The sequence below is a fragment of the Primulina tabacum genome, chromosome 5, assembly GCF_025594145.1.
Source record: "Primulina tabacum isolate GXHZ01 chromosome 5, ASM2559414v2, whole genome shotgun sequence".
Classification (NCBI taxonomy): Eukaryota; Viridiplantae; Streptophyta; class Magnoliopsida; order Lamiales; family Gesneriaceae; genus Primulina; species Primulina tabacum.
The window spans coordinates 544,995-570,857 of record NC_134554.1 but is presented as its reverse complement, the minus strand read 5'-3'; the positions used below and the strand labels follow the sequence as shown (position 1 = coordinate 570,857).

Sequence of the window (25,863 nt, the reverse complement as noted above, 5' to 3'; positions counted from 1 at the left end):
TATGCGCGAGACCTACTGTCTCGTGCAATGCAACTCGTGCATATGCGCGCTTCCATCCGGCGCATATGCGCCAACTTCTCTGGACATTTCGCGCATGTGCGCGGCTCACGTCGCGCATGTGCACGCAATGTTCTGTTCCAGCTCCTTGGCTACTGGACACCTTGCGCATATGCGCGCCCTCACGCCGCGCATATGCGCAGGGTCTTCTGCCAAACCCGCGCATGTGTGCGCACCAGATTGCGCATGTGCGCGGATGGCATCTCCCTCGCACATATTTCGCGTCTTTTCTCGTCTTTCCCAGTCTGATTCATTCCGTCTATAATCACATCAATTAATCACTAAATCATTTCAGATTAACAGGATAAATTTCTCGGGCCTTACATTAAAACTAAGTATGACAGTAGCAATAATAGTCACAATAGCAATAAAAGTCACAATGTGTGGTCAGAATAATAGTCACGGAGATAACAATAGTAATAATAATAACTATAATAATTTTAATTATAGTATTTTTAAGTAATAACAATACTTATAATATTAATTATAATATTTTTAAGTAATAACAATACTTATAATATTAATTATAATATTTTTAAGTAATAACAATAGTAATAATAATAACTATAATAATTACTGTATCAGATCCGTGTGGAATCCGTGTATAATCCGTGTTAAAATTGATAATATAAGAAATTGATATATTTGAAAATTATACTTACACATGTTTAGAAGTTTAAATTTTTAATATAACTCATAACAATATTTTAATTATTAAAAAAACAAACATTGATATTATTAAATATAAATTTTAATTAAATTGATTTGACAATATAAATTCTATAATAATAATAATAAACTTGTAAGTGATTCTTGTAATTTTATTATGATTGTCTATATTATGTCATAGTTTTAATATATGTGTAAGAAATACATAATTAAATTTTGTTATGATTGTATACATTATGTCATATTTGTCGGTGCAGATATAGATACTGTGAGGGCCTTACTTTACGTAGGAGGCTATGTCATTATTGAAGATGGTATGGTTGGATATAGTATCCCCACGACCAGGCCCATTAAAATCCCTCGGTCTACTACATTTTCCCAACTGGTGAATTTTGTGCATCCATGTTTTCAGCGTTAAGCAATCTCCAAAGACATTTGTCAGACCGACGTGGCGGAATTAGTGCATCCATGTTTTCAGCGTTGATACTATTTGATATGTGTCTATCCCGCAAATACAACACATTATCCGTATTCTCAGCCATATTGCAAACAAAAAATCATTAACTAACAAATATTATATTTTTTATCAAAAAAATGTAACTACGTATTACATATTAAACGAAATTTACTTGCAATTTTCGGCTGTAAAGAATAAAACGTATATGTTGATAATAAATTGATAATAAAACTAATTACTGTAAATAAACTAATTTTTTTTACAAATAAATAATACTTCATAATACATAAATAATTATATTATCTTTACTTATAATAATAACATATAATTATAATAAATACAATAGTAATAAAAATAATTATACATATTCTAATTCCAATAATACAATTAATATTATAATTATTGTAGGGAATTCATTTCATTTAAATAAGCGAAGTGGGCAGTAGGTAGTCACGGGTGTACCGGATTCATGTGAATCCCCGGATTCAGACTGGGACAGTCACCAACAAACAAATTTTTTTTTTTTTGTTAAAAAAAATATGAATCCGGGGTTTCAAATTCCGAATTGTATACTTTTACAATCTTTCCAATTCTGCAATATTTTAATACATAAGTTTTAAAAATATAATATTTTTTAAAAAACCCTTATTCTGATATATATATATATATCTATCGCACATATTATATATTTCACATGGCATGTTCAAATCTATCTAATTAATTTTTAATCGAACATATAAAACGTCAAATTCGACGGAATCATTTGGTTGAATATTGAACTCGGATCGATTTAAAAAATTTATTAGATAAATTATGCAAGTCAAAACTAGAAAATCAGAGCCTGTAAATTAAAACCGATCCGTTGGATAAAACTAAAGAAAATCTAACTACAGCCAACAGCATCTGAACCCAACCATAGTTACATGAAATGCTTTAACTATGGTTCAGAAAACAGTATATATTGTGTGGAACCCCGACTCAGTGACAGTGCCACTACACGGATAGCAAACAACGATGATGTCGATCGGAGAACCTCATCGGTGGAATCCCACCGTCAAAATCCCACCACGGCATTTTGAAGACTCGTCGGCTCACGTCCAATCCCCCATCGCCCACAATATTTACCCCGAGGCTTGCCAGTACGAAAGTGCTGTGTCGGCGTTGCTTAGATATCTTCCGTCAAACAAAGATGACGTCCTGGAGGGAGCGGATGAATATTCGGATGATTTTGAAGTTCCGGTGGACGCGTTCTCATGCGATGATTTCCGGATGTTCGAGTTTAAAGTGAGGAAATGCGTGCGGGCGAGGAATCATGACTGGATGGAGTGCCCATTCCCTCATCCTGGAGAGAAGGCTCGCCGACGTGACCCGCGGAAGTATCACTATTACGGCACCCCGTGCCCGGAATTTCGGAAGGGTGCGTGCAAAAGAGGGGATGCCTGTGAGTACGCACACGGCGTGTTCGAGTGCTGGCTCCACCCAGCTCGATATCGCACGCAGCCGTGTAAAGATGGGACTCGCTGCCGGCGTCGCGTCTGCTTCTTCGCTCACACGTCGGAGCAGCTACGAATTTTGCCACATGCTACTACTACCCCAGACGCGTCCCTGAGTGTACTTACTGGCGACTCGTTTGTAGCCTCGGGTTTGTTCGGATCTTCGCCGAAATCCAGTTCATACTCGCCGCCGGTGTCTCCGAAAACTTTGTCACCGTCGTTGTCGCGTGGCGGGTTAATGAGCATAAACTCTGTCGATCAACTCGCTAATTCGATGCGCCGCCGTTTGCAAGTCAACAATGTGAAAATTGGCATGGGCTTGTGCATGAGCCCCACCCTCTCGTATGATCCGACCCGTATTCACTAGCTTGCCACCTACTCCTATTCGTTCCCGTGCCCTTAAACATGCGAGATTGGGTACTTTCGACCTATGGGAAACATCTTGCCAAGAGGAGCCGTTTGTTGAATACCCGCAGTACCGGGTCGGACTAGTTGACATTCCGGATAAGAATCCAGATATTGGATGGGTATCGGAACTTATTGAATGAATTGGGTTCGGGTTATCTTGTTGGATCCAGATTGGTCAACCCGGATCTGATTTCGTCTGACCGCGGCGACCCATAGAAGCTGGTTTGTTAACACGGTGTGCTAATCAATTTCTCTCTATTTTGTTGTGTTTATATAGACATTTATATATTGTATTGTATTGTATTGTATTGTATTGTATTGTATAAGGGGTTGAAATTGGTGATTTTGTAATTAAAAGTTGAAATTCTCTGTCACGAAGGAAAGATGGATTGTAATTTTATTTATTTCGAATTATATTATAGTATCTGATTAGGAGTTGCGCAAAATAAATTAAATCAAACATTATTCATACTTTATGTTCTAATTCATGAGACTAAAAGATACAATAGTATAGTTGTACGTTTCATTGCATATAGATTTTTTTTTACCAATAAGTATTTCAGTTATGATTCAAGCTTGTTTACTTTTTTTAGATAATTTATATTTTAACTACCAATGGAGCTATTGAACATGTTAAATTTTAAACATATTAAAAGAATTACAGTAGTAACTCATGTGGTATTGAAGATAATAATTTACATTTGAAGCCATTTAATACATATTTGCGATTATATATATATAATTGCAGAATATATATATATACATCTCAATCCAACTTGTCAATTAGTCAGTTAGACAAATACATCGGAGAAATAAACATCGACAAGACACAAGAAAAGAAATTATTTAGTTTTACTGTGGGATGATTTTGGTACCCTTTCGTAGAAACGAAGTAAGGAAAAGACCGACCGACCGACATGGAGTTCTCAATTACTGTATTCAAAATCCGAACTGAGAAGCCAAAAATATAGGGGATGAACTGCACAAACCAAAACCCAAAAAGAAATTGTCAAATGCCCTTCTTCCGGGTTCTCAATTACTGTATTCAAAATCCGAACTGAGAAGCCATCTTGATCTAGCGGTAAGGCTAGATAAAATACACGCGGAAGATAAATTCGTGGACAGAATCTTGGTCCACATTGTATTAAAAATATATATATATTTTCAATTGAGGCCCACTTTCTTTCGTAAATTGTACCTACGCCGGTCCCTCTTTCGGAGAAACAGGCAAGGCCTTTTGATAAGAAGATAAAGAAAAAGAATCGGAACACTAGTGTTCATAGGGGCAAGCCGGTCTCCCTCTGATCATAGTCACCATCGGGCTTAATCGAATATTTGATAATAATATTCATCAAATTGTCTCAAGATTTCACTTTTATTCCTGACAACTAATAACATATAAATGAGATATAGGGAGTTCAATCGTTGATTTGATTATATTATTAACCAACTGTCTGAAGTTTATTTTTATTTTTATGTAACTTTAGTCTTTGCTATAATTTCATTATCATGCCATTAATTGCATTTTTTATGATGAATACTGAAACATGCATGAGTTATCAAATGAGCTTCAAGTGCAACAGATTTTCAGATTAACCATTATTATAATCTCTTTTCAACTTTTTAATGAATTGTTGGTGAAAATGCACATTGGCATATAAAACATAAAGTCTTAGCTGTTCTTTTAACGATATTAGCACAAATAACGATTCAATGGGTGAACTGAATCACTTGTATATTATGTCGCAAAGAAATCACAAATATCTAGAGTCATATGATATACTGATAGAATTAAGAAAGGATCACATAGATCGTAAGGAAAGATGACATGTATTTCATTTACATGATGTACATATTTATACAAATTGGTTAAACTAAGTCTACCTTAATTCCTATATACAAGGTGAAAACTATTTAAATTTTGAATTCAAGATTATCCAAATTGTTGTGATAAGAATTCAAACGTTGAAGACTTGGTCTTCAGTTATATGCCCCCTCAAGATGGATCTCGACAAGAGAGTCCAATCTTGTCTCGAATGGATAGAAACCGGGTTCTTCATAGTGGTTTTGTTAGAATATCAGCAAGTTGATCAGTAGAGTATGAGCAACCCTTAGAGTCCCATTTTGGAACTTGTTCTCGTATGAAGTGAAAATCGATAGAAACATGCTTCATTTTTTAATGAAAAACATGATTAGAACAAACTTGATTTGTGCCAATATTGTCACAGTAGATGATTGGACAAGTTGAGAGTTTAAGTCCAAGATCAGATAACATACAAAGAGCACACCCAATTTATTTTAGCACTTGTGTTAGCAACTGACAGGTATTCAGCTTCTGTGAAGAACGGACTATAGTCCTTTGCTTTTTCGAACTCCAACATATGGCATTGCGTCCAAGCTAAATGATATAGGCACTGGTGGAGTAGAAATTATCCTGGTCACCAGCCCAATCAGCATTAGAAAATGCATGCAACAAAGATGGAGATTCACGATAGAGTTGTAGGTCATGATTTTGAGTTCCACTTAGATACCGGAGTAGACGCTTGGCAAGATTCCAATGTTCGATGGTTAGCTTGTGCATAAACTGAGGTAATTCGTTGACTGCAAAGGCGATGTCAAGGCGGGAGAGCATAAGATATTGCAGACTGCCTATAATATCCCCGATTTCTGCAGGATCAGATAAGTTGCTCCCATAATATAATGAAAGTGAAGAACTCAAAGGTAGAGGTGTTTGCACTGGTTTAGCATCAGTCATCTGAGTGCGAACAAGTAGATCCAAGATGTAACGACGTTGCGAGAGCATATAGCCTTGTTCATTGGGTACAACCTCTACACCAAGAAAATAAGACAACATGCCGTGGTCCTTAAGAGAAAATTTATTTGCTAAAAGATGAACAAAGCGAACCACTATTGTCACATTATCCCCAGTAATAATAATGTCACACACATAAACAAGCAAATGTACGACACGTCCACCAGAATTAGATATGAAAAGAGAAGTATCAGCATGTGAGTTTTTAAAGCCAGATTGAAGAAGAAAGCTCGAAGTTCTTGATAGATAGCATGCTCGAGTAGCTTGTTTGAGCTCATAAATAGCTTTTCTCAACTTACACACGTGTGATGGAAAATCTTGATCAATGAACCCCTGTGGTTGAGTCATATACACATCTTCACTGAGATGATCTTGCAGAAAGGCATTATTAACATCGAGTTGACGAAGAGACCAAACACAACTCACTGCAAGACTAAGAACGAGTCGAATTGTTGTAGGTTTGATCACCGGACTGAAAGGGTCATGGTAATCAACTCCGGGTCTTTGGCGAAAATCCTTTGCAACGAGCCGAACTGTAAACCTGTTAATGGAACCATTTGAGTTACGTTTAATATGAGAAATCCACTAACATCCAACAATGTTGTGCTAGGATCAGCTGGTATTCATTCCGAAGTTCCATTCTGGACAAGAGCATCATATTCTTCAGACATAGCACGACACCATTTGGGATCTTTGAGGGCTTGGGTCACTGTTGTGGGCTCAAGGTCAATGGGTTTGGAAAGCTGGGTGTGAAGATTTAGTTTTTGAGTAGGTTTGTGGATGCGGCTTTTGCCTCTGGTTTGCATTGGATGTTGGGGTTTTGTCGTATTGAATTGAGTAGTGGTTGATGTGAGATTTGTGACGGAGGTGTTATCATTTGAATTATTTTGTGGGTTGTTGGAATTATTTGGTTGTGGTGGATCTTCACAAAGGAGCTGTTGTTGAGGATGTATTTAGTGACGATGCTGAGTTTTGGAGATTGATCACAGGTGGAATCCAGGTAGAGGTAGTAACTGGTTCTGGATTTGAGGATTTAGTGGGTAAGGATGCAAAAGGAAAAATCGATTCAATGAACCTAACATGCCGAGAAACATACATTCTTGAAGTTGACATATGGTAACAAAAATACGCACTTTGAGTAAGAGAGAAACCTAAGAGAACACAAGGCTTGGAACGTGACTCAAGCTTGTGAGTGGTGTAGGGACGAAGTCAGGGGTAACAAAGACATCCAAATTTTTTAAGTTTGGAATAATGTGGTAAACCTCCAAAAAATTTCATATGGCGAGATGAGATTTAAGGTTGGAGTAGACATGCGGTTAATCAAATATACTGCAGTAGCAAAGGCATTGGTTCAATAAACTAATGGAATTGAGGCATGACAGAGTAAGGTCAGATCTGCTTCTACAATATGGAGATGTCATCGCTCAGAGAAACCATTGTGCTCCAGGTGTGTGAGGTGGAGTGGTAAGATGAGATGTGCCATTGACAGCAAGAAAACTAGAAAGTGCAATATATTCTCCACCATTATCTGATTACAAGGTATTTATTTTGGTATTGAAATATTTTTTAACTATGGCTTAGTGAAGACATCTTTTATCTCCGATTTTTGTTTGTGTTGAAACCATCGTGAGAGATAATTGGTGAGGTCCATAAATCGGAAAAAAATTATTTGAAGTGGACGATTTGAAATTAGAGTAGAATCGGAAAAAGAAAGTTTGTGGCTTTTATTGCAATGACACGCGTTACATGAAAAATCGAATGATGAAGGTAAAGATAAATTATAACTTGAAATGAGATGCTATGCAGGATGCCTAATCTATGATGCCACTTGGACGAAGTGGTCTTGACAGTGGAGAATGTAAATTTAGTTTGACCCTTTAAAAGTGTTGCTCCTGTGCGAAGTTCCTTCAGAAGAAAAGAGTCAGGTAACATTATTCGGAAAACAAAATTTAGAAATCGATATCAGATATTTTTTTCATCGTATAGGCACAAAAAAACATTATCTAAGTTGAAATTAGAATTGGGAGTTTGAAGAGAGGTAGAACCAGTGGGTTATTGGGAGACTCGTGCCATCGCCGATCATGATATCATTGGTGCCGTGATATTGTGCATGAAGAGATAAATTGCTCAAGTCGGAGGTAACATGGTGAGAATCACCACTGTCCAAAAGCCATGCCGGAGTGTGATGTATTGGCAGCATAATGAGCTTGATGTCGTGTAGGTAATGTTGCTGCCTGTGCTGAGGAGCTCGAGTTGGCAGATTGGACAACGCCCAACGGGGACTAGACTAGAAGGACATTTCTTGGCTGTATGTCCTTGAATTCTGCAATCTGTCAATAACCAAGATAGGGTCGGGGAGACCGAGATGAATGGCCCATTATTGGTAGCAGAAGAACCAAAATTCGGTGATGCACACCAGTCTTTGCTGTTGGAGCTGGTTTGAATGATGGCGCCAATTAGAGTTGTTGATGTTAGCGGGAAGTCGCCAACCTGTATTGGTGCGAGTTGCAGGATTAGTAGAAGCTGGGAAATATGATGGATCAGATTTGGTGTCTTGAATTGAGGTCCCATAAACCAAAAAAGATGATAATAACTAATGAAAAAAAATGAAGGAAATACTGGATCAGTCATATCTGAATGCTTCTAACTGCATGAAGTTTCTGAATATTTGTTTTTCTATTTAATTCCACATGCAGATTCTTGTTTTGATAGAGAGACATTAACTACCATATCACTACTAACAATCGATAAAGAAATTTGCAACAAATATATTACAACCATCCATCTAAATTCCATTCTAAAGTACTATAGTTTTCTTGTTTTCAATTCAGGTTGTTTAATACTGTCCTGTACTTAGTTGAAAGTGTCATCTAAGCAATTTACATACAACTCAAGACAAAACGTCCCACAAATAATTGCTTGAATAACTGCAAAACATATTTAACTTATGTGTTCGCGGGAATAAGTCATTGTTCGCATGACGTACTTTCCATGATCATCCAAAAGTAATCTGAAATTTGAATAGTTAGTTGGAACAAAATATTTGTTGCCGAGTGCTTTTGTTCTTTTCGGTAAAATGCAAATTGCATGGAGCACTTCTTCTCATTGGCTTTAAATGGCATCACAGGGGACTCGAGAAATTTGGTTTATAAGGGACTATTCAAGATACAATAGATTAAACCCACCATATAGTATCCACTCTCGACGTCATTTGATTAACGAAAGAGTTGTTTGTGAAAGGATGTAATTTAATTTGCCTCTCTCTCCCCTCTGCTTTGGAACTGTGGGCAATACTATTTGCTAGTCTTACACTAATCATTAATTGTCACGTGTATCAAATTATCACTCTTTTTCTAATTCGACTTGTTTTAAAAACGATCACGCCAATAATAACTCAACACCTGACAATCAATTGTCAATGTAATGAGAAATTTTGCAGAAGAAGTTTATTTTATTTTTTTTCCATTTTGTCATCTAAATTAAAGCATGGAATTTATTAATCAACGTTAACTAAAATAACTTACAGTTTTCGGGATAAGTGTTTTAAGCTACACATACTCAAAATATTGGTGCACATATTCAATGATCATCATCGATATAAACATGAAAGATCAACTCTTGAATCCACATAAAAATAAATTTTGAGTCGATAATGTCCACTGAATTATAGATTTCATTTGTTTAATAAATAAATCCTTTTCGTATTTATTTCAACAAAAATCATGACAATTAACGTGCACCCCATGTGCTACCAGCTTGGAACAGCTCGTAGGGTCAAATATGTCAATCAACAACTTTTTTCAAAATTTAAAATAACCTCTCAACACGATGTCGTAACAACTCTCGTGATTGTGAATCCGTTAGCCCGATGGTGACCCGCAACAGCTGTCTCTTCTCCCCTACTAGCCAGTCTGTAAATTCGGGCAGTTGCCCGTTCGCTCCCTCCCCTGCCCGAAACATTCCCATCGAATCTTTGCCTCCTCTATATATAAGCACTCGATCGCCCTCTCTCTCAGCTCCGCCACTCATCATCTCACGATAATATCTCCACCTCCTCCTCCCACACACACACTACTCCACGCGCAGAAGCTGCAATGGCGGTGTCGCAGTGCAGAGCTTCCATGGTCACAATGGCGATTGTCACCATTTTCGCCCTCGTAGCCAGCAAGACAGCTCAGGCTCCGGTTCCGGCGCCATCTCCGGTTCCCGAGTCTGCGGCCGGAATGGCATCGCCCTTCTTTTCTGTTGGTTGCGCCGTTGCGGTAGTATCATTCGTCATCGGATCTGCACTGAGGATCTGAATGCCTACGTGAATTTCTGCATATATATGGGATGGATTGCGATGTATAGGCGGAGAGGATTTGTTTTCGGGTAGATCTGTTGATTTGGTATTTCATATTTGGCGCTGATTGAATTTTACTTTTAAGGGTTGTATTTTTGCATGTATTTCTACAATTTCATCATGTGCATTTTGTAGTCCGAGTGTTTTACGTTATATTATTATTTTGTTTCTTCATGCTTTGGATTGTGTATTAGATTATAAAATGAATTTCATAATACTATTTTATGTTGAGAATATTTGCTTTTTCTACGGGAAAGCCTAAAATAAAATAAGGTAAATTCAGTATTTAAAAAAAAAAAAAAAAAAAAGAGTTCCCATATCGCTTTTCTTTAAACAACGGGTGTGGTTGGTGCTACACTTTTTGGACTATTGGTTATTTAAACTTATATATCATATGGTGTATAATTTAATGTTATATATAATTTAATGTTACGTCAAGAAACTTTCTATGTATCTTAAAAATGAAGTAAGCAAACTAGAAATTTGTAATTGCATATCTTAGAGAATCGAATAAAGATATTTAAGTTTAATGAAGGAATAATTTCCCTTTGCAAAAGAATAAGATCCTCATAACAAATGTAAACCAGCGATCATATCCTCCACTTATTGTGCTCCTGGTAGTGGACAATTTGAGAGGTATTTTCTTATAATAAAATTTTATTTTTCCTAGTTATAATAACAATAATAAGATATAGTATAGATACTGCGATTGAATTTCATCCGCAGACACTCCAATCCAATTGTTTTATTAACAAATAAAACAATCTGGTATTACCTTGTACTTAAAAATTTCATCCAAAGCAACAAAACATTTCATTTAGTTAGCATTTGATAGGAAGGATAAAACATAATTTATCATACATCAAATACTTAGTTCAAGTTCTACAAAAATTAATTTTATACATCATTATTGTATTGGATTATATTGATTTTTTATCTTTATATTATTTATCTTTAACCAATTCAGCAACAAACCAAACGATGTCTTGGGAGATCTCAACTGTTAAGTAACTAGATTTCATGCTACACAAACACTAAGCTTGAAAGACACGATCATAATACAAATTTTCAACTTACGACAATATAAATTACAAGGCAAAATCAACAAGTTCCCCATAGAACATTATTTACATATGATTTTACAGATAGGCAGACATTGATTGATGTACCTTCTAATCTGTACCAACATTGAAGGCATTGTATCTGCAGTAAATTATATCAATATTGTAATCTATAATTGAAGCCAATATTTTACATTATAGAAGAAAGTCTTCGTATTTCCAGAATTTGACGACGGATATCAAGCACTAAATCCCCTATGGAGAGAACTCCATGAATTGGAAGGAAAACTGGCGCAGGCTTGAGCTGAGGCATCGGCCATCTGCTCTATTTTCACACCAGTATTGCAGATGTTGGCAATCGCGCGCATGTGTTTCATCCCATACTGAGACAGCGATCCACAGTGAGTCTCAAAGCTTCTAACCTGAGCAGAAGATAAGAATAGGATCATTTTACGTAGATATAAGATTGACAGCTAGACGATTTACACACAGCAAATAATACTAAATTTGTGTATAGTGTTTTCAGGGGAAATGCCGGTCATTAGAAATTGAACTTTACTATTAGAGTAAAACCTGGAAGAAAACTAAGATGCAAATCAATAGAATCAAAAGCGTTAATACAGCAAAACCATACAGAAGTATTCTTGGGTCGCCGATATCAGTTACAGAAAATGCATACCATGCTTAGGGGAGTGAGGACTTGAGAAGAATATTTAACAAATTTTCTAACAGGGACAGAAGTATGATGTCAAATTACCATGGATCTGAGGCAATCCCAGTCATCAACAAGAGGCTGCCCAGCTGGTCGAAGTGTCTTCAACACTTGAGGACCCTTGTCAATTCCAAACAGAATTTTTCCAACAAGTTCGATACTGTGGTCAATATGAGTCCGGTGTCCCATAGCTTCAGCCAACTGTTTTTGAGCTGACACTTTCCGAGCAGAGTCTACAGGAGCTTTCCGATACTGTCATAGGTGAATCCAGAAAAGCAGTCATGAAAAAAATATAGCTGGAGACAGATTTTCTTAGGTTCAATTCTTGCCATGTCTATTGTCCCTTCCTGTTTTGGGCCTACCTCCTTCAATTTGTTACCAGGTGTACATGTACAGATTGCTTTAACTATACATCCATCAAATCCAGATATAAAGGCAGGCACTTCAAGTGGCACAATTTATTAAATGATGGGTTTAACATTATTTAATTAGCCATTCAATCACAATTGCAGCCTAATTGCTCTACATCAATCTCCAGATGCAGTCACGAGAAACAGACTCGGTGTTATAAACACATTTGCTTTCACAAGATTTGAACGTACCTTATGCCAAAAATGTAGAAGATCAGCATCTCGCTGATCGACAGCTTTTGAAGATGGCCAAAGAGAATTTTCATCAACAAAAGTGAAGTTATCATTCGCAGGATCTGTACCCAAGTATGTGTAAAGATTATCCACACTTAGCTTCAGATCACCATATTGCATCACATGGGAGCCATCGTAAGAATTGTCGTTAGCAGTTCGACTCTTAACCTTCAAATGTCAACATAGATAATCATTCCGAAACAAGATCAGGAAAAACATGGAACATTTAAGATGTGTTGCACCAAAAATCAAAAAACAAATTCACCCCGTATTTGTGATGTCGCACTCCTGAGATCATGTGAGTCCATAATAAAAATACATGGAAAGTTTGAACGCAGTTTTTGTATGAAAACGGTGGAGTTCGACATTCAGAAATCAACCGACAGATTAGTTCGGTTGTTTTGGCCTAGTCCCCCTTCCTTGTTTTTTATGGTTTACAGTAAGAACCAGTGTTCTAAAAATCCCCGCCTAGGACCGCCTAGGCGCTGACCGCCCCGATTTTAGGCTAGTCGAAACTTCTAGGCGCTACCATATTAATCGGCCGCCTAGGCGGCGCCTAGCGCGAAAGCCGTCTAGGCGATTTTACAATTAAAAATCCGGAACGTTGAATGATTTTACACTTAATTGAAGTACTTTTGAGGGAGTAATTACTTAATTGATTATTCTATGCTTATTATTATATATTTTTATATATGTATTCAATATTAATATTTTTTTTAATATAGATCCATACTAAGAAAAGAAATTGACTAGATACGAAGGTTGAACAATTTAGTTTATGTTCAATTCAATGCCAAGATCATCAACAAGAAGAGAAGGCAAGAAGAAAAAGGATTGGATGTTCTATTTGCTAGTGAAGCAACTATGGCACAAGGATGGATTGTTGATGGTGGAGATGAAGATGTTGAGACAAATGTTGAAGATGTAAGGGAACTTCACGAAGAAGAATTTGTATCGGATGAAGAGGAGGAAGAAGCCATGGATTTTGAGTTTGAATCCGATACAGAAGAAGTATTGGAAAAATATGGAGATGAACTAGAAGAGTTAGATGTTTAGGTTTAATATCAATATATTATGTTGGAAAAAATGTTGAACAAATTTAATTTTCATTGTACAACGGTTGTAGTAAAGTAATAAACTGATGTGGATGATTCATATATAAAAATTTATTAATATATATTTATTATTACAATTTTAAATTTTATAATAATATATATTTCATATACAAAAATAATACTCATGAACCACTTAATGAATTTAAGCTTTAAAAAAAACCGCCTAGACAACCGCCTAGGGCCCGCCTAGTCGCCTAGGGCGCTAGGCGGTAGGTAACCGCCCGCCTACCGCCTACCGCTTTTTAGAACACTGGTAAGAACGCATCTTGGGCCATTTTTTTTTTAAAAAAAATGGCAAAAGAAAAACATACTAGTTCGATAGGATTGCTCAATGTAAAGACAGTTTGATGAGATCTTACCAGTTGATATTGTTGCCTCAAGGTTTCAGTCCGAAGGTTGTGGATATCGCTGTTCATGGCCACAATATGAACATTATTAAAAAAACATAAAATATGACAAGTGGCATTAGAGGTAGTAATAGGTTCATTCACGGAACTGCTTTTGAGTGAGTAGTTAGCTTCAGCAAACTAGCCATTGAACAATATAGGTAAACTTTGCTGAGTTTGCATATAAGCTGACACACTGCAAGTTCAAGTCATGCAATATCAACTATAGAACCCAAAAACTAATGCATACCAGTCCTCCATCCAGGAAACACTATACAGGTCACCCAAGCAAGTATCGTATTCTGGGGGAGGATAGGGATATTCTCCAGGGCAATAGGTTCCCCAGCTATTCTCTTCCGCATTTGATGCAGTGGTTGCATAAATATTCAAGCCTTCAGGTAGAAGACCCTCAAATATACTTCCAGATTCACAAGCCTCAAGGTAAAATACCTAAAAAAGTAGGTGTATCAGCTGTGTAAGATTTTTAATCTTGCTTAACAGGTAAAAAAATTGCACCATGAAAACAAAAGCCATAATTGATACCAAGCTCCTATATGTTCCAGAGGCATGTTTCTTCTTCAAAACGTTGATCAGATTATCCGCATAAAGATAAGGAAATGTAGGCATCCCTGAGCATATAATATAGTACACAATAAGCAATCAAATGCTTAGCACTAAATGCATAGTCAATGAATAGAATATATGGAAAAAAAAGTGATGCTATCAGATCTAAATATTGTAAGATTAAGTTTTTCAAAAGCACGGTAAAAACCGGGCACTTAACCAAGAAGGGGCTAAATATATGTCTACAGTAGTTCACTAACCAAGCACCCCGGGACCACCATGATCAGAATAGAATACGAATATGTGATCATTTGGACCACTGTCGACAACCTTCCCGCTACCTCCTTTGACAGCAGTTTTGTCCCCAAGAAGCACGGCCAAAAAGTTGTCACCAGTAACGTCATCTCCAACATAATCCTGCCTCACGAGAGTGAGAAAAGAGAGAGAAATTTTAACTGTCAATATGCAAATTAGAGACACGAGAATAAGACAAACCTTTGGAACTCCCTTATAGACATCCTCACCATGAGGACTGTTAATGATGACCCCTGGCCTTGGGTTCTCTTCATCGAAAGCAATGTCATCATACATGAAAACCACAATATTTTCATCCTTGAGACCACCTTTCTTTAGGATTTGATATGCATGGCATATATCGGCCTATCAAAAATGTAAGGACTAGTATCAGTGTCAGTGGACTGGAGGAACATCACAAAGTCAAAATGCATATCCTGAACATGAAGGGCATCATTTTTTCAAGACAAGCATTTTGAGATAGACTGCATAGTAGAGTTAGACGTGTATTCAAAGTCACTTTGTTTTCTTCTTCTTTTGCAGTGTAGCATAGAAAGATTTCTTTTGGTATTAGAGCATCCTAATCTTCAAGCAAAGTTCCACCATCAAATTTTAACTTCACTTGGCTGTTATTAGCCTTTAATTACATTCTTTAATAAATAAAATTAGTTTGTTCTCATGCTGATTTTCATCAGAGACATGAAAATCTATTAACTTGAAAGTTTCCTATTTACACTCATTTCTGAAGGTTGCTTCACATATGGTTGAAGTAAAAAACAACAAACCAATGGACATTCTCCTACATAAATCAAACCAAGTATGAAACAAGATGGTTTGAGAAAACATGTTCACATTACATCACAATTGAGCTCTATATTATTTGGGCTTCTACGTTAAGCAGCAAAATGGCCAATATCCTTTAGAATATAAATATATAAGATCGTAAACATAGTAAGGTTTTGTACGATATAGAAAATGGGCTTCTTCCCTGCTCTACTTATCTCTTTCTCTGGGGTTCTGGTTTGTGTAGAGTCACTTCCCTGCTATACACCTTTCTTATCTTCTTTCTTTAATTTTAAGAAGCCTAGTGCAGACACTCATTTGAAGAGTGTGGCCACGATTTTTAGATTGTATCAATGGTGTGCTACAAGTAGTGTTGTCAAAGAGTTGAGCTCGAATACAAGAAATTAAGGTCAAGCTCGTTGAGTTTAAAATAAAGGAGCATAAGGTAGAGATTGGTCCATGAGTTGGCTCGCTAGTCCAGATTATGTTCAAGAAAAGTGGGTCATAAACTTATTAATAAACACAGATCATGAGTGACTTTGACCGGTGAATTTGAATCTTGAGCTAATGCACTTCATACATAAAGTCGATATTAAATTTACTTTATATTAATAAAATATAGAAAATGTTTAAAAGTTATTATTAACTTGTGAGCATACACGATAGTAGCCAAGCTCGAGCCGTCTCTAACACCCATGGACAAGTCCTCGAGAGACGTGTGAAAAAATAATGATGTGAAGATCCAAAATACAATTTGGCGGGGCCTAATATGTGGGCCTCCTGCTTATATTATAAGACTTCAATTATTTAGATGACTTAACGGTCAACATCTGGCATTTAGTTCAACCAAAATTAGATGTCTATCATACACTTCATTCACAGATTATTAGAGTACTTTTTTAAAAAACTTGTCCGAAGAATCGAAGCTAAGCGAAACAATACTTTCAAGAATGGAAAACATACATACGTGCATATTATATATTATATTAACAGAAAAAAAAAACTTCGGATTCTTAGTAGGTCGTTCGGTGGAATAAATACCAACCCGAAGTAAATATCAGAAAATCTAACACTCTTGAAAAACTTATCGCGAGTTTCATCACAGTTCATTAATTCATAATCATACCCGTCAACGAAATATCTCAAAATATTTTAAAACAACAACAGTATCAGTCTGATTAATTACCTAGAAATAAATTCGGAGCTCAACACAAAAACAATCGGCCTTCACGAAACACAATTATACACTAGAATCTTAATTCAAAAACCTAAATCTTCGATTAATAAATTTCAACAATTTAAGAGGAGCGTGATCACCTGATGGCGGTAATTCCAGTAACCAGAGGATCCGGCCAACAAGACGGCCCACCTGATCCCCACGGAATCGTCATCAGCCCTGCCGTTTACCTTCTGCGATCCACCGTCGAAAAATACGCGTGCTTCGGAAGGAAGCTTGAGAATGTCATCCCGGGCACCGGCGGTAGCTACCACGGAGAGTAAAAGGAGGAATAGCGTACAGGCGGAGGGAATCGTCATGAGTGGTGAGACAAAAATTATCGTATTTATACAAGAAATATGACCTAATTTGAGATATATTTTTTAGGTATATATGTATATTTATATATAAAATAATGGATTAAAAATAAAAGAACGATTTGGATTCTCTACTTCGCGGTGCAGTTGGGCCAGTGATTGTCCCTTAAACGGACAGTAGAACGGCACTTGGTTTGATTCATTTTTAAGAGATAATGTTATTTTTTTACACGGTAGTCCTTTTTTCCTAAATAACGAAATAAAACTTAAAACGTTAATTTTGGAAAAAAAATTCACTATATTGTCGCATTTCACAACATAATATACTACCAAATAAAAAACATTAAATTTGATTAAAAAATAATTTACAATAAAATTTAATCAGTGTTCATATAACATTCTCGAAATTCGTCGATGTACATTACTAATCCGCGTACATTAATTTGGGATGGAGATTCAAATTAAATATGTCACGTTTGGTTTGTGGATCAGATGATAAATAATGTGAAAAAATAACGATGATTTGTGCATGAGATTATAAATAATGTGAAAAAATAATGATAGATAAATTAGTATGTATGTATGAGATAATATGTAACATGTATAGCTTAAAAATGTATTACAAGCAATTGATGGCCGGTCAAAATCATTGATTTCCCTTACTATATAAATCTGTAAGCTTGTTTCACAGTATATATTAATTTATTTGAGAAAAAAATAATGCAAAAGCTGATTTTTCCCGGACATGAATAGCAGGTTACGACGAAATTGATTTATATATATAGAATTCGATGCTTGACACTCCCCCTTGATGTGTACGGTTGCTTGAGAACTGAGAAGATTGCGTGGTTGTAATGAATTATTTGTCTGATTAGTTTTTAAAATTATTTTTTTTCCCTAAAATTTTATTGATTCATAAATCTTGGGATAATTCTTTTTATCATCACGCATGTTTGTTTTTTTTTTAGAAAATCTAAACATATTGAAATATTATGTGTGTATATCTTTTCTTAAGTAACGTAGAAAATAACAAATAATTAAATTCGTTATATTTGTATTTATGATATATTTTGAAATAGTTAAATGTAAGACAAATAGTTGAGTCGATATAACAAAATTGGATAATAATTAATTTATTTATTTATTTCATATATATCAAGAAATATATATGTAATAGTTAAATAAGTTGGATCTTTTCATCGTACAACAAACCGAAAGGTTAGAGGTATATATGTAATTAACCCACAGATTATATCATATTTGAATAGTTTTTTTTAATATATCGTATCAATGAGTGACTAATATAAAGAGAGACACAATTATATTTATATATAAATACACACACACACACACACACACACGATTGACATGTTCAATTATTCATCATGTTTCTCTCCTATAATCGAACATTTTCATCGTGTTTCACCACAAAAAGGGTATTTTGATTTTCATTATTTCGATCAATTGCAGTGATTTTAATGATTAAGGATTTTTTAAGATTTCATATTCGTTAATCATCCAATGATCCAATGTATTACGAAATGAAATATATTTTATTCGGGTGAGAAATCTCGTCTTCTTAAATTAAAGAAATATATATATATATATATATATATATATATATATATATATATATATATATATATATCATGAGAAATCGGAGATAGCATCATCGGCTCTCTATATAAAAATAAATATTACGAGGAACTGTAGTTAGCAGTCTCAACTCCTAAATTCAAAGAATGAAAAACATGAGGAGCCGATGTTAGTAAATTAATTTGGCTCCTTAAGTCATCGTGTAGAGAAAAATCAACCATGTTCATATATATATATATAATAAAAAGTAATATTTTTTTAGCATAAAAAGTCGACATTTCTCTGTTTTTACCATTATTTTCATTTTTTCGGTAACTTTTTCCTTTGTATCAATATTTGTTGGTTTGTTTTAGATGCGTGTAAGCATTTGAGAGAGGAAATCTTATGTATGCTGCTGTTGTTTGTCTTGGCGTCTCTGCTTTGAGTGGTTTCATCAAAGAGGTAAGACTTTCTTGTGTTGCCTTGTAATACTTCATCTCTGGCCAGCTGTGGTTGATTATGGTACAGATTACCAAACTTGATTTTGACCTGTGCTGTAGTTAGAGATTTTGCATGAATGATTTGAAATGTTAAGAATCTTATGAATGGTTGATTGACTTGGGCGTTATTGTACTTAGACTATAGTGTGACGCACGATTGATAATCCAGAAATGGTATAAATCACGTTGCATAAAAAATTGACTCAGCCAACATTTGGCATTCTCGTTATTGATATATGCAATGCAATGTGTTTTTTCTCCATGGTTCCAAAACTTCTTCTGGTGACAATATGATCCAAGCTCATCTTAGAACTTGTCCCTGGTTGGATGAACTTTGACATGCGATTGCTTGGTTTCGGTGTGCTTTAGGTTTTATCACATCGTTAGTTATCGTAGACTAACAATGCTAGCTGCTCTCACTCTTTGAATCCTTTCCAACTTCCATCGTACTACCAACTAATTTAAAGTATTAGAATCTGCCAACAGTACAGTACTGTTTGAGTAAAACCTGGAATTGCCAGTTGGTATTGTGATTAAAGGTGAGATTCTGGTTGACCGTCTTAGGATATTTTCCACTTCTTTCCCCTTCCCCAATTCTGATTCTCAGTGTTGTTTTCCCTCAATCGCAGATTCTTTTGGCTGAAGAATTTCTTGATATCCCTCTCCTGAGACTTTGATATGAGAATTGAGAATAGCTTCTTGATGAACCACTCATAAATTTTTTAACGAAGGTTGATTTTTTTGAACTTACAACCTGTGAATGGCCGAACATAACTATTGACCATCCGGTTTTTCAGATCTTATCCTCCATATTGATAGGATTATTACTAGTTTCCTCTTCCCTGTTTTTTTAGTTTTCTCGTGCATCACTCAAACAATTGTTACATTGATCATAAACGTGCAGGTTGATGCCATTCAGGCCTGTGGAGGTCAGAAGACTTTTATGGTGGCCGCTTTCGTAACGGCAGAGGCATACCGTGGAATATCATCAAAGTTCGTGAACCAAATGCTTACAAAGAGATTATGAGAAAGGGAAAAGAATTCGAGGTGCACCTTCTAGACGTGTATTCTATATATTTATTTTCCCTTTTACGTATGCACTCATTTATGGGATTCAAGTACTAAATTTACTCGCTCATAAATCAATTTCTCCACCACTATTCCTACTGATCGGCCACCGACACTAGTTGTATTTTATGATATTACGGTCTAATCATGATTTCTCTATTTATGTTCCCTTGTATATCTGTAACCAATTCATGGTTTATCATCATATAGATTATAATCGAATTGGTAACAATTTGGTTTGATACTTGTTGCAGAAGCAATTCGAGCACCATTATCAAAATAAGCAACCACGTGCACAACAAACAGAATCTTCTTCTCAAAGCAGTGTTCTCGATACAGATTAAACCAAATATATCGAATGATCCGCAGCTTTTGTCACGTGATCAGAACCAGCTTGAACAACCCTGTGCCGGAGAGAAACATACATCTGTTCATGATCAAATACGGATGCCGGTTATATATCATGACATTCTTGAAGGAGAGGATCTTAAAAATGGATAGAACTTGTGAGCGAACCATTTTTTATTGACAGTCTCCAAATCTTCATCCAACCCCCCCTTCTACACGATTTTTTGGGTACAAGCTCTGTTTTCGTTAATTATTTTCCTTCTCACGCCTCTTGGATGGAGGAATTATAAAAAACATGAAGGGTTAATGCTCATTTCTTCATGTATTCCAATTTTTTGAGGTTATAGTATGATGATAGTCTCGTTATGCTTTCTAGTTTCTTTTAAAAATGGTACTTTATGCATGCGTAAATGATCCTAAAACAGACGCCAATAATGTATTACATAATAATATCATCATTTCTCATCTCTTAAAAACAAAGATGCTTTATTCGTCTTGTTGCATCGAACAATCAACAATAACAAATGCCAGCAACCATTATTCGCTCCCAATTCTAACTTACTGTAATTGAGTACATTTTAGGTACCTGGCATTACGATCCTCCTCACTCCCAATGAGCAAGTTTTGTCACACCCAAGTGACTAATCGATGATACAACCGCTACGCCATGCCTGTAATGAGCTATAGAACTAACTATGCACATTCGAGAAGCTGAACTCTCCCAGATTCTGTTATGTGTTCATCTTATCCAGGAAGAGGCAAACAACAGTGCAGTCATCTCTCTTCGAATTCGGAAACCTATGTTTCCATGCAGCAATTGTTGCATCCACCACTGACTTTGCTGCTGCCTCTTCACTGTGTGCAGCAGAAACTATTGCAATAACATCTTCATTATTTAATACATCCCACACCTGAAAATTAAACATGTATTAAATAGAAGTCACAAATTTGGTATATCATTTATTGGTACATGTGGAAATCAATAATATCTCGATTTATATTATTGTGTTGTTACATATCTAAGTCAGAACCAACAAATTTTTGATATACTTTCAATGCAAAAATTAGATTTTTGTTTGGCTAGGTTTTTAGTTTTACCCCGTCACTGGCCAGAACAAGAAACTGATCGTTTGGAGATATGCGGTGATAGGAGATATCAGGGATTGCAATTATGCCATGGTACTTGAGCACAAAGTCTCCGAAAGCTCGCGACATGGCAAGGCCTGGAGAGTCGTCATGAGGAAGCCATACTCTCTGAATATGTGGTTCTTCTTTCAATGCAAGTACCCTGCCATTGCATTTTCTGATTCGCTCAGCTTCGGCTGCAAAAGAAAAAATTGATTTTTTGCAAATATTAGCATCGTTGATACACAAGTAAAATCGTGTTGCATAGATGTTTTTCGGAGAAAATCTATGTTAGACCCGTTCAGCATGGCAAAAGCCTACTCTTTGTCGTGTTTCTTTGTTCATATGTATTAAATTTTTATCATTTCCATCATGGAAAAGAATCTTACAGGGTACTCCGGGCTTGAAATCAGTAGTTAACTGAATCGCCACAATCCCTTTCTCGGTCTTCGTTCCTAAAACTGCCCTCGAATCGCCTAGATTTGCAAGAACTATATCTTCACCCTATAGGGAAAAAGAAAAGGGAAAACCACGTGATTCCTCCGAAGCTTTAATGAATTATATCTCTAAATTGTCCTAAGCATTCTGATAATTAAATCTTTTAAAGTACAGTACCTGTTTGACAGCAACAACGGCAGTAGTTCCACTGCAAGAACAGTCCACACTGTCAAGGATCTTGATTTCCTTATCCATTGCTTTGAATGCACTCAAACAGGCCTCTTTCCATTTAAAGAAATTTTTGGTTGGTTCTGATTTATTGTGAGTTTCATTTTGTGCATTATTTATCGGAGATGAGGTAATCTTTGCTATGGCATTTCTCTGGTTTAGCAGCAGAGAAGGCAACCTGTTTCTCACTAACTTGCTTACTATGTGTCCATTTTTTCCATGTCCATCAAAAACTCCGCAAAATGCTCCATCTTCAATGCCATAGCCCTGAATAAGTGCGAGGAAGTTTAGTACACACTAAATTTCTCGGTACTCCATATATTCACTCATTTGATGATATTTCAATAGTGACAAATGGAACTAGAGAATAAACAGCCTTGCAACAAATTGTACACTTCAAACTAGATCTATTTGAGAACATGCAACACTGAAAAACCCATGTATTCAAATCGTCTTTGGAATAAACTTAACTGAGAAACGAGCGGACTAGGTGATTGAACAACGACAGTCTTCCCTCTTTTTGCATAACATTTTTATAAAAATCAGTTTCATTACACCAGTGGATCATACATGAAAACGAAATAATCCGAAACTAGACAATAAAAGGCAAAATTTGATGTACCTGGTAAAGAATTGCAGAATCTTGATTCAACCCTTTGCTTCCTGCATGAGAATATGTGGAACCAATTTGGAATCCATTTTTACAAGTGTTAACTTCTTTGTAATATGCAGAATCTTCATGGCCATAAGTATCATCAAGTATTTCTGAAGATGCACAGATTCCCATTTTTTCTATTTGTCAACGCTTGAAATTTTTCTTGTTGTGCATATACTTTTGAATCCAACAAATGGAGGAAAAGGCCCCATATATAGGGAATTGGGGACCATGGAATATACAGATCTTGTATACTTTTCAAATTCTTCAAAGAATACTAGTGGCATTTAATAAGTTTAAAAATTCCAATAATTGATTGTTTTTTTAAAAAAAATTATTTATGAGTAACCCAAGATTCATTTCAAAGGGCATCTTAGGTGTACTTAAGTAGGATTTATCAGTATGGTGATATAATAACCCCCTAGTATTTAGTTTGACTTTGTAAAGCTTAGAAGAAAAAGTTATGGCCAAGCTTTAGAAAGTAATAGTGTTCGAATTCGATAATTTGAAGAACCACAATCCCGACTAATTTTAAATAGACGTATTGTGATAAAGATTTCGTTAATGGTTTTAATTAAAAATGAATAATGGTTTTGATAATTTAATTCGATTGTTAACAATATTGCATCACACAAATGGAAATTGATCCATCTCCAACCAATTGAATATTAAGTTTCTTGACTTTTGGTTGTGAAATTTGGATGATGATCACATCTAATTAATTTGACTTTTGGTTATTTAATTTTAATTTAGATAGGTGAATGCGTGTACATTGGTCATTGAACCACAAAACCTGATCGTTTGGAAGAAAACGAGTGAATGTTGACTTTTTCATATGAATAATAACAACTACACACACACACACACACACACACACACACACACACACCCACACCCACATTATATCCAAAAAACAACAATTTTTTGTCTTAATAATTGAAGGACCCAAATTTTGAAATAGATAGTTCGTAATATTATGTACAATGTTTTCTCCTCAAGAGTCGGCGGATTTTATACGTTACTGTTTTATTTTCAATATTTTCAACAAATTCCATAAATTTCACCAAATTTTAGGTTTGGTTTTTTTTTTTCCCAATACTCTTCGACCATTCAGTTGTTTTTAAATTGTTTTTTTTTTCCCGATTCGGGAATGAATTCATTCATATTTTCCAACGGTAGAGTTTATATTTTATATCAGATTTTGTTTTGATGATAGGTTCTCTACACGTTGTTTTTCTTCATTTTTCCGACGTTTCCCATCAACTACAGGTGTTTTTGATCGCGTGTAGCTTGTGTTCGAAATTTAGGACACATTATTTATGATTGTCGATTAATCAGTAATTTATTTTTTATTAATTATAATATATTCTTACTCTGTCTTGACATTACTATTACATGATAAAATGAATTTGTATCTTCCTAAGAACAATATTGAAACAACGCATCAATGGCCGTGCAATTATACTGACACATTTAAGATCGTTTCTGAAGTCACACACACAACAAGTCATGTTCACTTAAAAATGTTATTGGGTGCGCTGGTAAATTATATGACCCCCACGGTAACCCACTACATCCAGTGGGATATTCTTTCCCACCAAATCAGATGACATATTTTGATTCCCACGATTAACATATACAACAACACAACTTACAGAGCCACCACTGGATAGAAGGTGTCGTCTCTTGTCTGCTTTATCTGCGGTTTCTATTACAATTGGTTTGGTAGAGTTAAAAAGAATGCTTGCGAGGGGTGGAGCCGGGTTGGAAACATTCTCAATGAGGTCAGACAATAAATTTATAATAGAACTAGAATTTCTCTAATGTTCAGGAGGTCCGCTAATCCTTCATTATAAGTTTAGAATGTACAGCATGGACATGGAAGAAGAATATACTAGGAACAGTCGCTAATAAAATTTCCAATAAATCACAAACCAAAGCAAGTGCATTCTTATACTATGGCTTGCAGGAAAATACTCCACACTTGTATGTCAAATGCATGAGAAAAGTTGAATTGTTTTTCCTAACCACTCGGAAGATCCGATTCTCCGCACGAGATTTCTTTGCTTCATGTATCGATTCTCTAAACAGTTAGAGTAAGATCCGCATTGCTGGAAGATGAATCTACCGTGATTGCCCTTAGTGCCACAACTGCGCAGCCAAAGTCACTGCTAAACTCTTTTTGGAGCATAAAAAAAAATAGAGAAACAAAATGAAAAAAAAATGGTTAAATGATATTTGATGGATGGTGCTGGCATATGTCCGTTAGGTAAAAACATGTCTGAGAGCACCAAAAAAAGGAAACATTAATTACAATGAATAAATATAGTAAAATAGTAAAACACACTTCATAGAAGTATCATGCCCAAAAAGCCTTCTACAATCTTGTGGGGTCAAAATACTTCTGGTGTTTGAAAATATTGAGCCCATTTATGAGAAACCCAAAACTTCTACACAAATGCACAACACCTCATACTTTTCAGATTTCTTTGCCAATGGCTCTTTGTGAACTAGTTTTTTTAGGTAGCATAAACATCATGGAATGAAAAAGAACTTTCATCCCACCTTTATCGAAAATTCAAGAGCAATACAAACT

At 35.6% G+C, this 25,863-nt stretch overlaps 2 protein-coding genes, 2 long non-coding RNA genes and 1 pseudogene across 5 annotated transcripts; 3 read left to right on the top strand and 2 right to left on the bottom strand.

Annotated features, from left to right (window-relative positions):
* The first annotated feature begins 2,096 nt into the window (after positions 1-2,096).
* Positions 2,097-3,553, top strand: LOC142545161 (zinc finger CCCH domain-containing protein 20-like; annotated as a pseudogene).
* Positions 3,554-11,294: 7,741 nt separating this feature from the next.
* LOC142545159 (vacuolar-processing enzyme-like) lies at positions 11,295-17,379 on the bottom strand. Its single transcript, XM_075652154.1, has 9 exons — positions 17,115-17,379; positions 15,216-15,380; positions 14,981-15,137; positions 14,700-14,785; positions 14,407-14,606; positions 14,130-14,178; positions 12,614-12,823; positions 12,057-12,263; positions 11,295-11,721 (listed from the first exon to the last, which is right to left on the bottom strand). The coding sequence occupies exons 1-9, from the start codon at positions 17,331-17,333 to the stop codon at positions 11,539-11,541; spliced, it is 1,476 nt and encodes a 491-aa protein (XP_075508269.1). The 5' UTR covers positions 17,334-17,379; the 3' UTR covers positions 11,295-11,538.
* LOC142545160 (uncharacterized) lies at positions 12,817-14,050 on the top strand. The gene is made up of 2 exons (XR_012820229.1): positions 12,817-13,087; positions 14,017-14,050. It is a non-coding gene; the product is annotated as an uncharacterized LOC142545160 (long non-coding RNA).
* A 1,858-nt stretch (positions 17,380-19,237) lies between the features above and the next one.
* Positions 19,238-21,236, top strand: LOC142545158 (uncharacterized). Of its 2 annotated transcripts, XR_012820228.1 has the most exons (4): positions 19,238-19,367; positions 20,035-20,136; positions 20,310-20,452; positions 20,728-21,236. It is a non-coding gene; the product is annotated as an uncharacterized LOC142545158 (long non-coding RNA). The 2 variants fall into 2 exon arrangements; XR_012820227.1 differs by lacking the exon at positions 19,238-19,367 and having other exon boundaries at positions 19,986-20,136; positions 20,728-21,234.
* Positions 21,237-21,252: 16 nt separating this feature from the next.
* LOC142545157 (putative protein phosphatase 2C 72) lies at positions 21,253-24,094 on the bottom strand. Its single transcript, XM_075652153.1, has 5 exons — positions 23,235-24,094; positions 22,562-22,879; positions 22,336-22,450; positions 21,920-22,143; positions 21,253-21,732 (listed from the first exon to the last, which is right to left on the bottom strand). The coding sequence occupies exons 1-5, from the start codon at positions 23,397-23,399 to the stop codon at positions 21,553-21,555; spliced, it is 1,002 nt and encodes a 333-aa protein (XP_075508268.1). The 5' UTR covers positions 23,400-24,094; the 3' UTR covers positions 21,253-21,552.
* Positions 24,095-25,863: the final 1,769 nt, after the last annotated feature.

Coding starts and splice junctions, on each gene's coding strand:
- LOC142545159 (XM_075652154.1), bottom strand. CDS start 17,333: ATGACGATTCCCTCCGCCTGTACGCTATTCCTCCTTTTACTCTCCGTG. Junction 15,138..15,215: donor TCTATAAGGGAGTTCCAAAG/GTTTGTCTTATT, acceptor CTCGTGAGGCAG/GATTATGTTGGAGATGACGT. Junction 14,179..14,406: donor GTTTCCTGGATGGAGGACTG/GTATGCATTAGT, acceptor GGCCATGAACAG/CGATATCCACAACCTTCGGA.
- LOC142545157 (XM_075652153.1), bottom strand. CDS start 23,399: ATGGGAATCTGTGCATCTTCAGAAATACTTGATGATACTTATGGCCAT. Junction 22,451..22,561: donor CCGTTGTTGCTGTCAAACAG/GTACTGTACTTT, acceptor TTTTCCCTATAG/GGTGAAGATATAGTTCTTGC. Junction 21,733..21,919: donor TTGTTCTGGCCAGTGACGGG/GTAAAACTAAAA, acceptor TTTAATTTTCAG/GTGTGGGATGTATTAAATAA.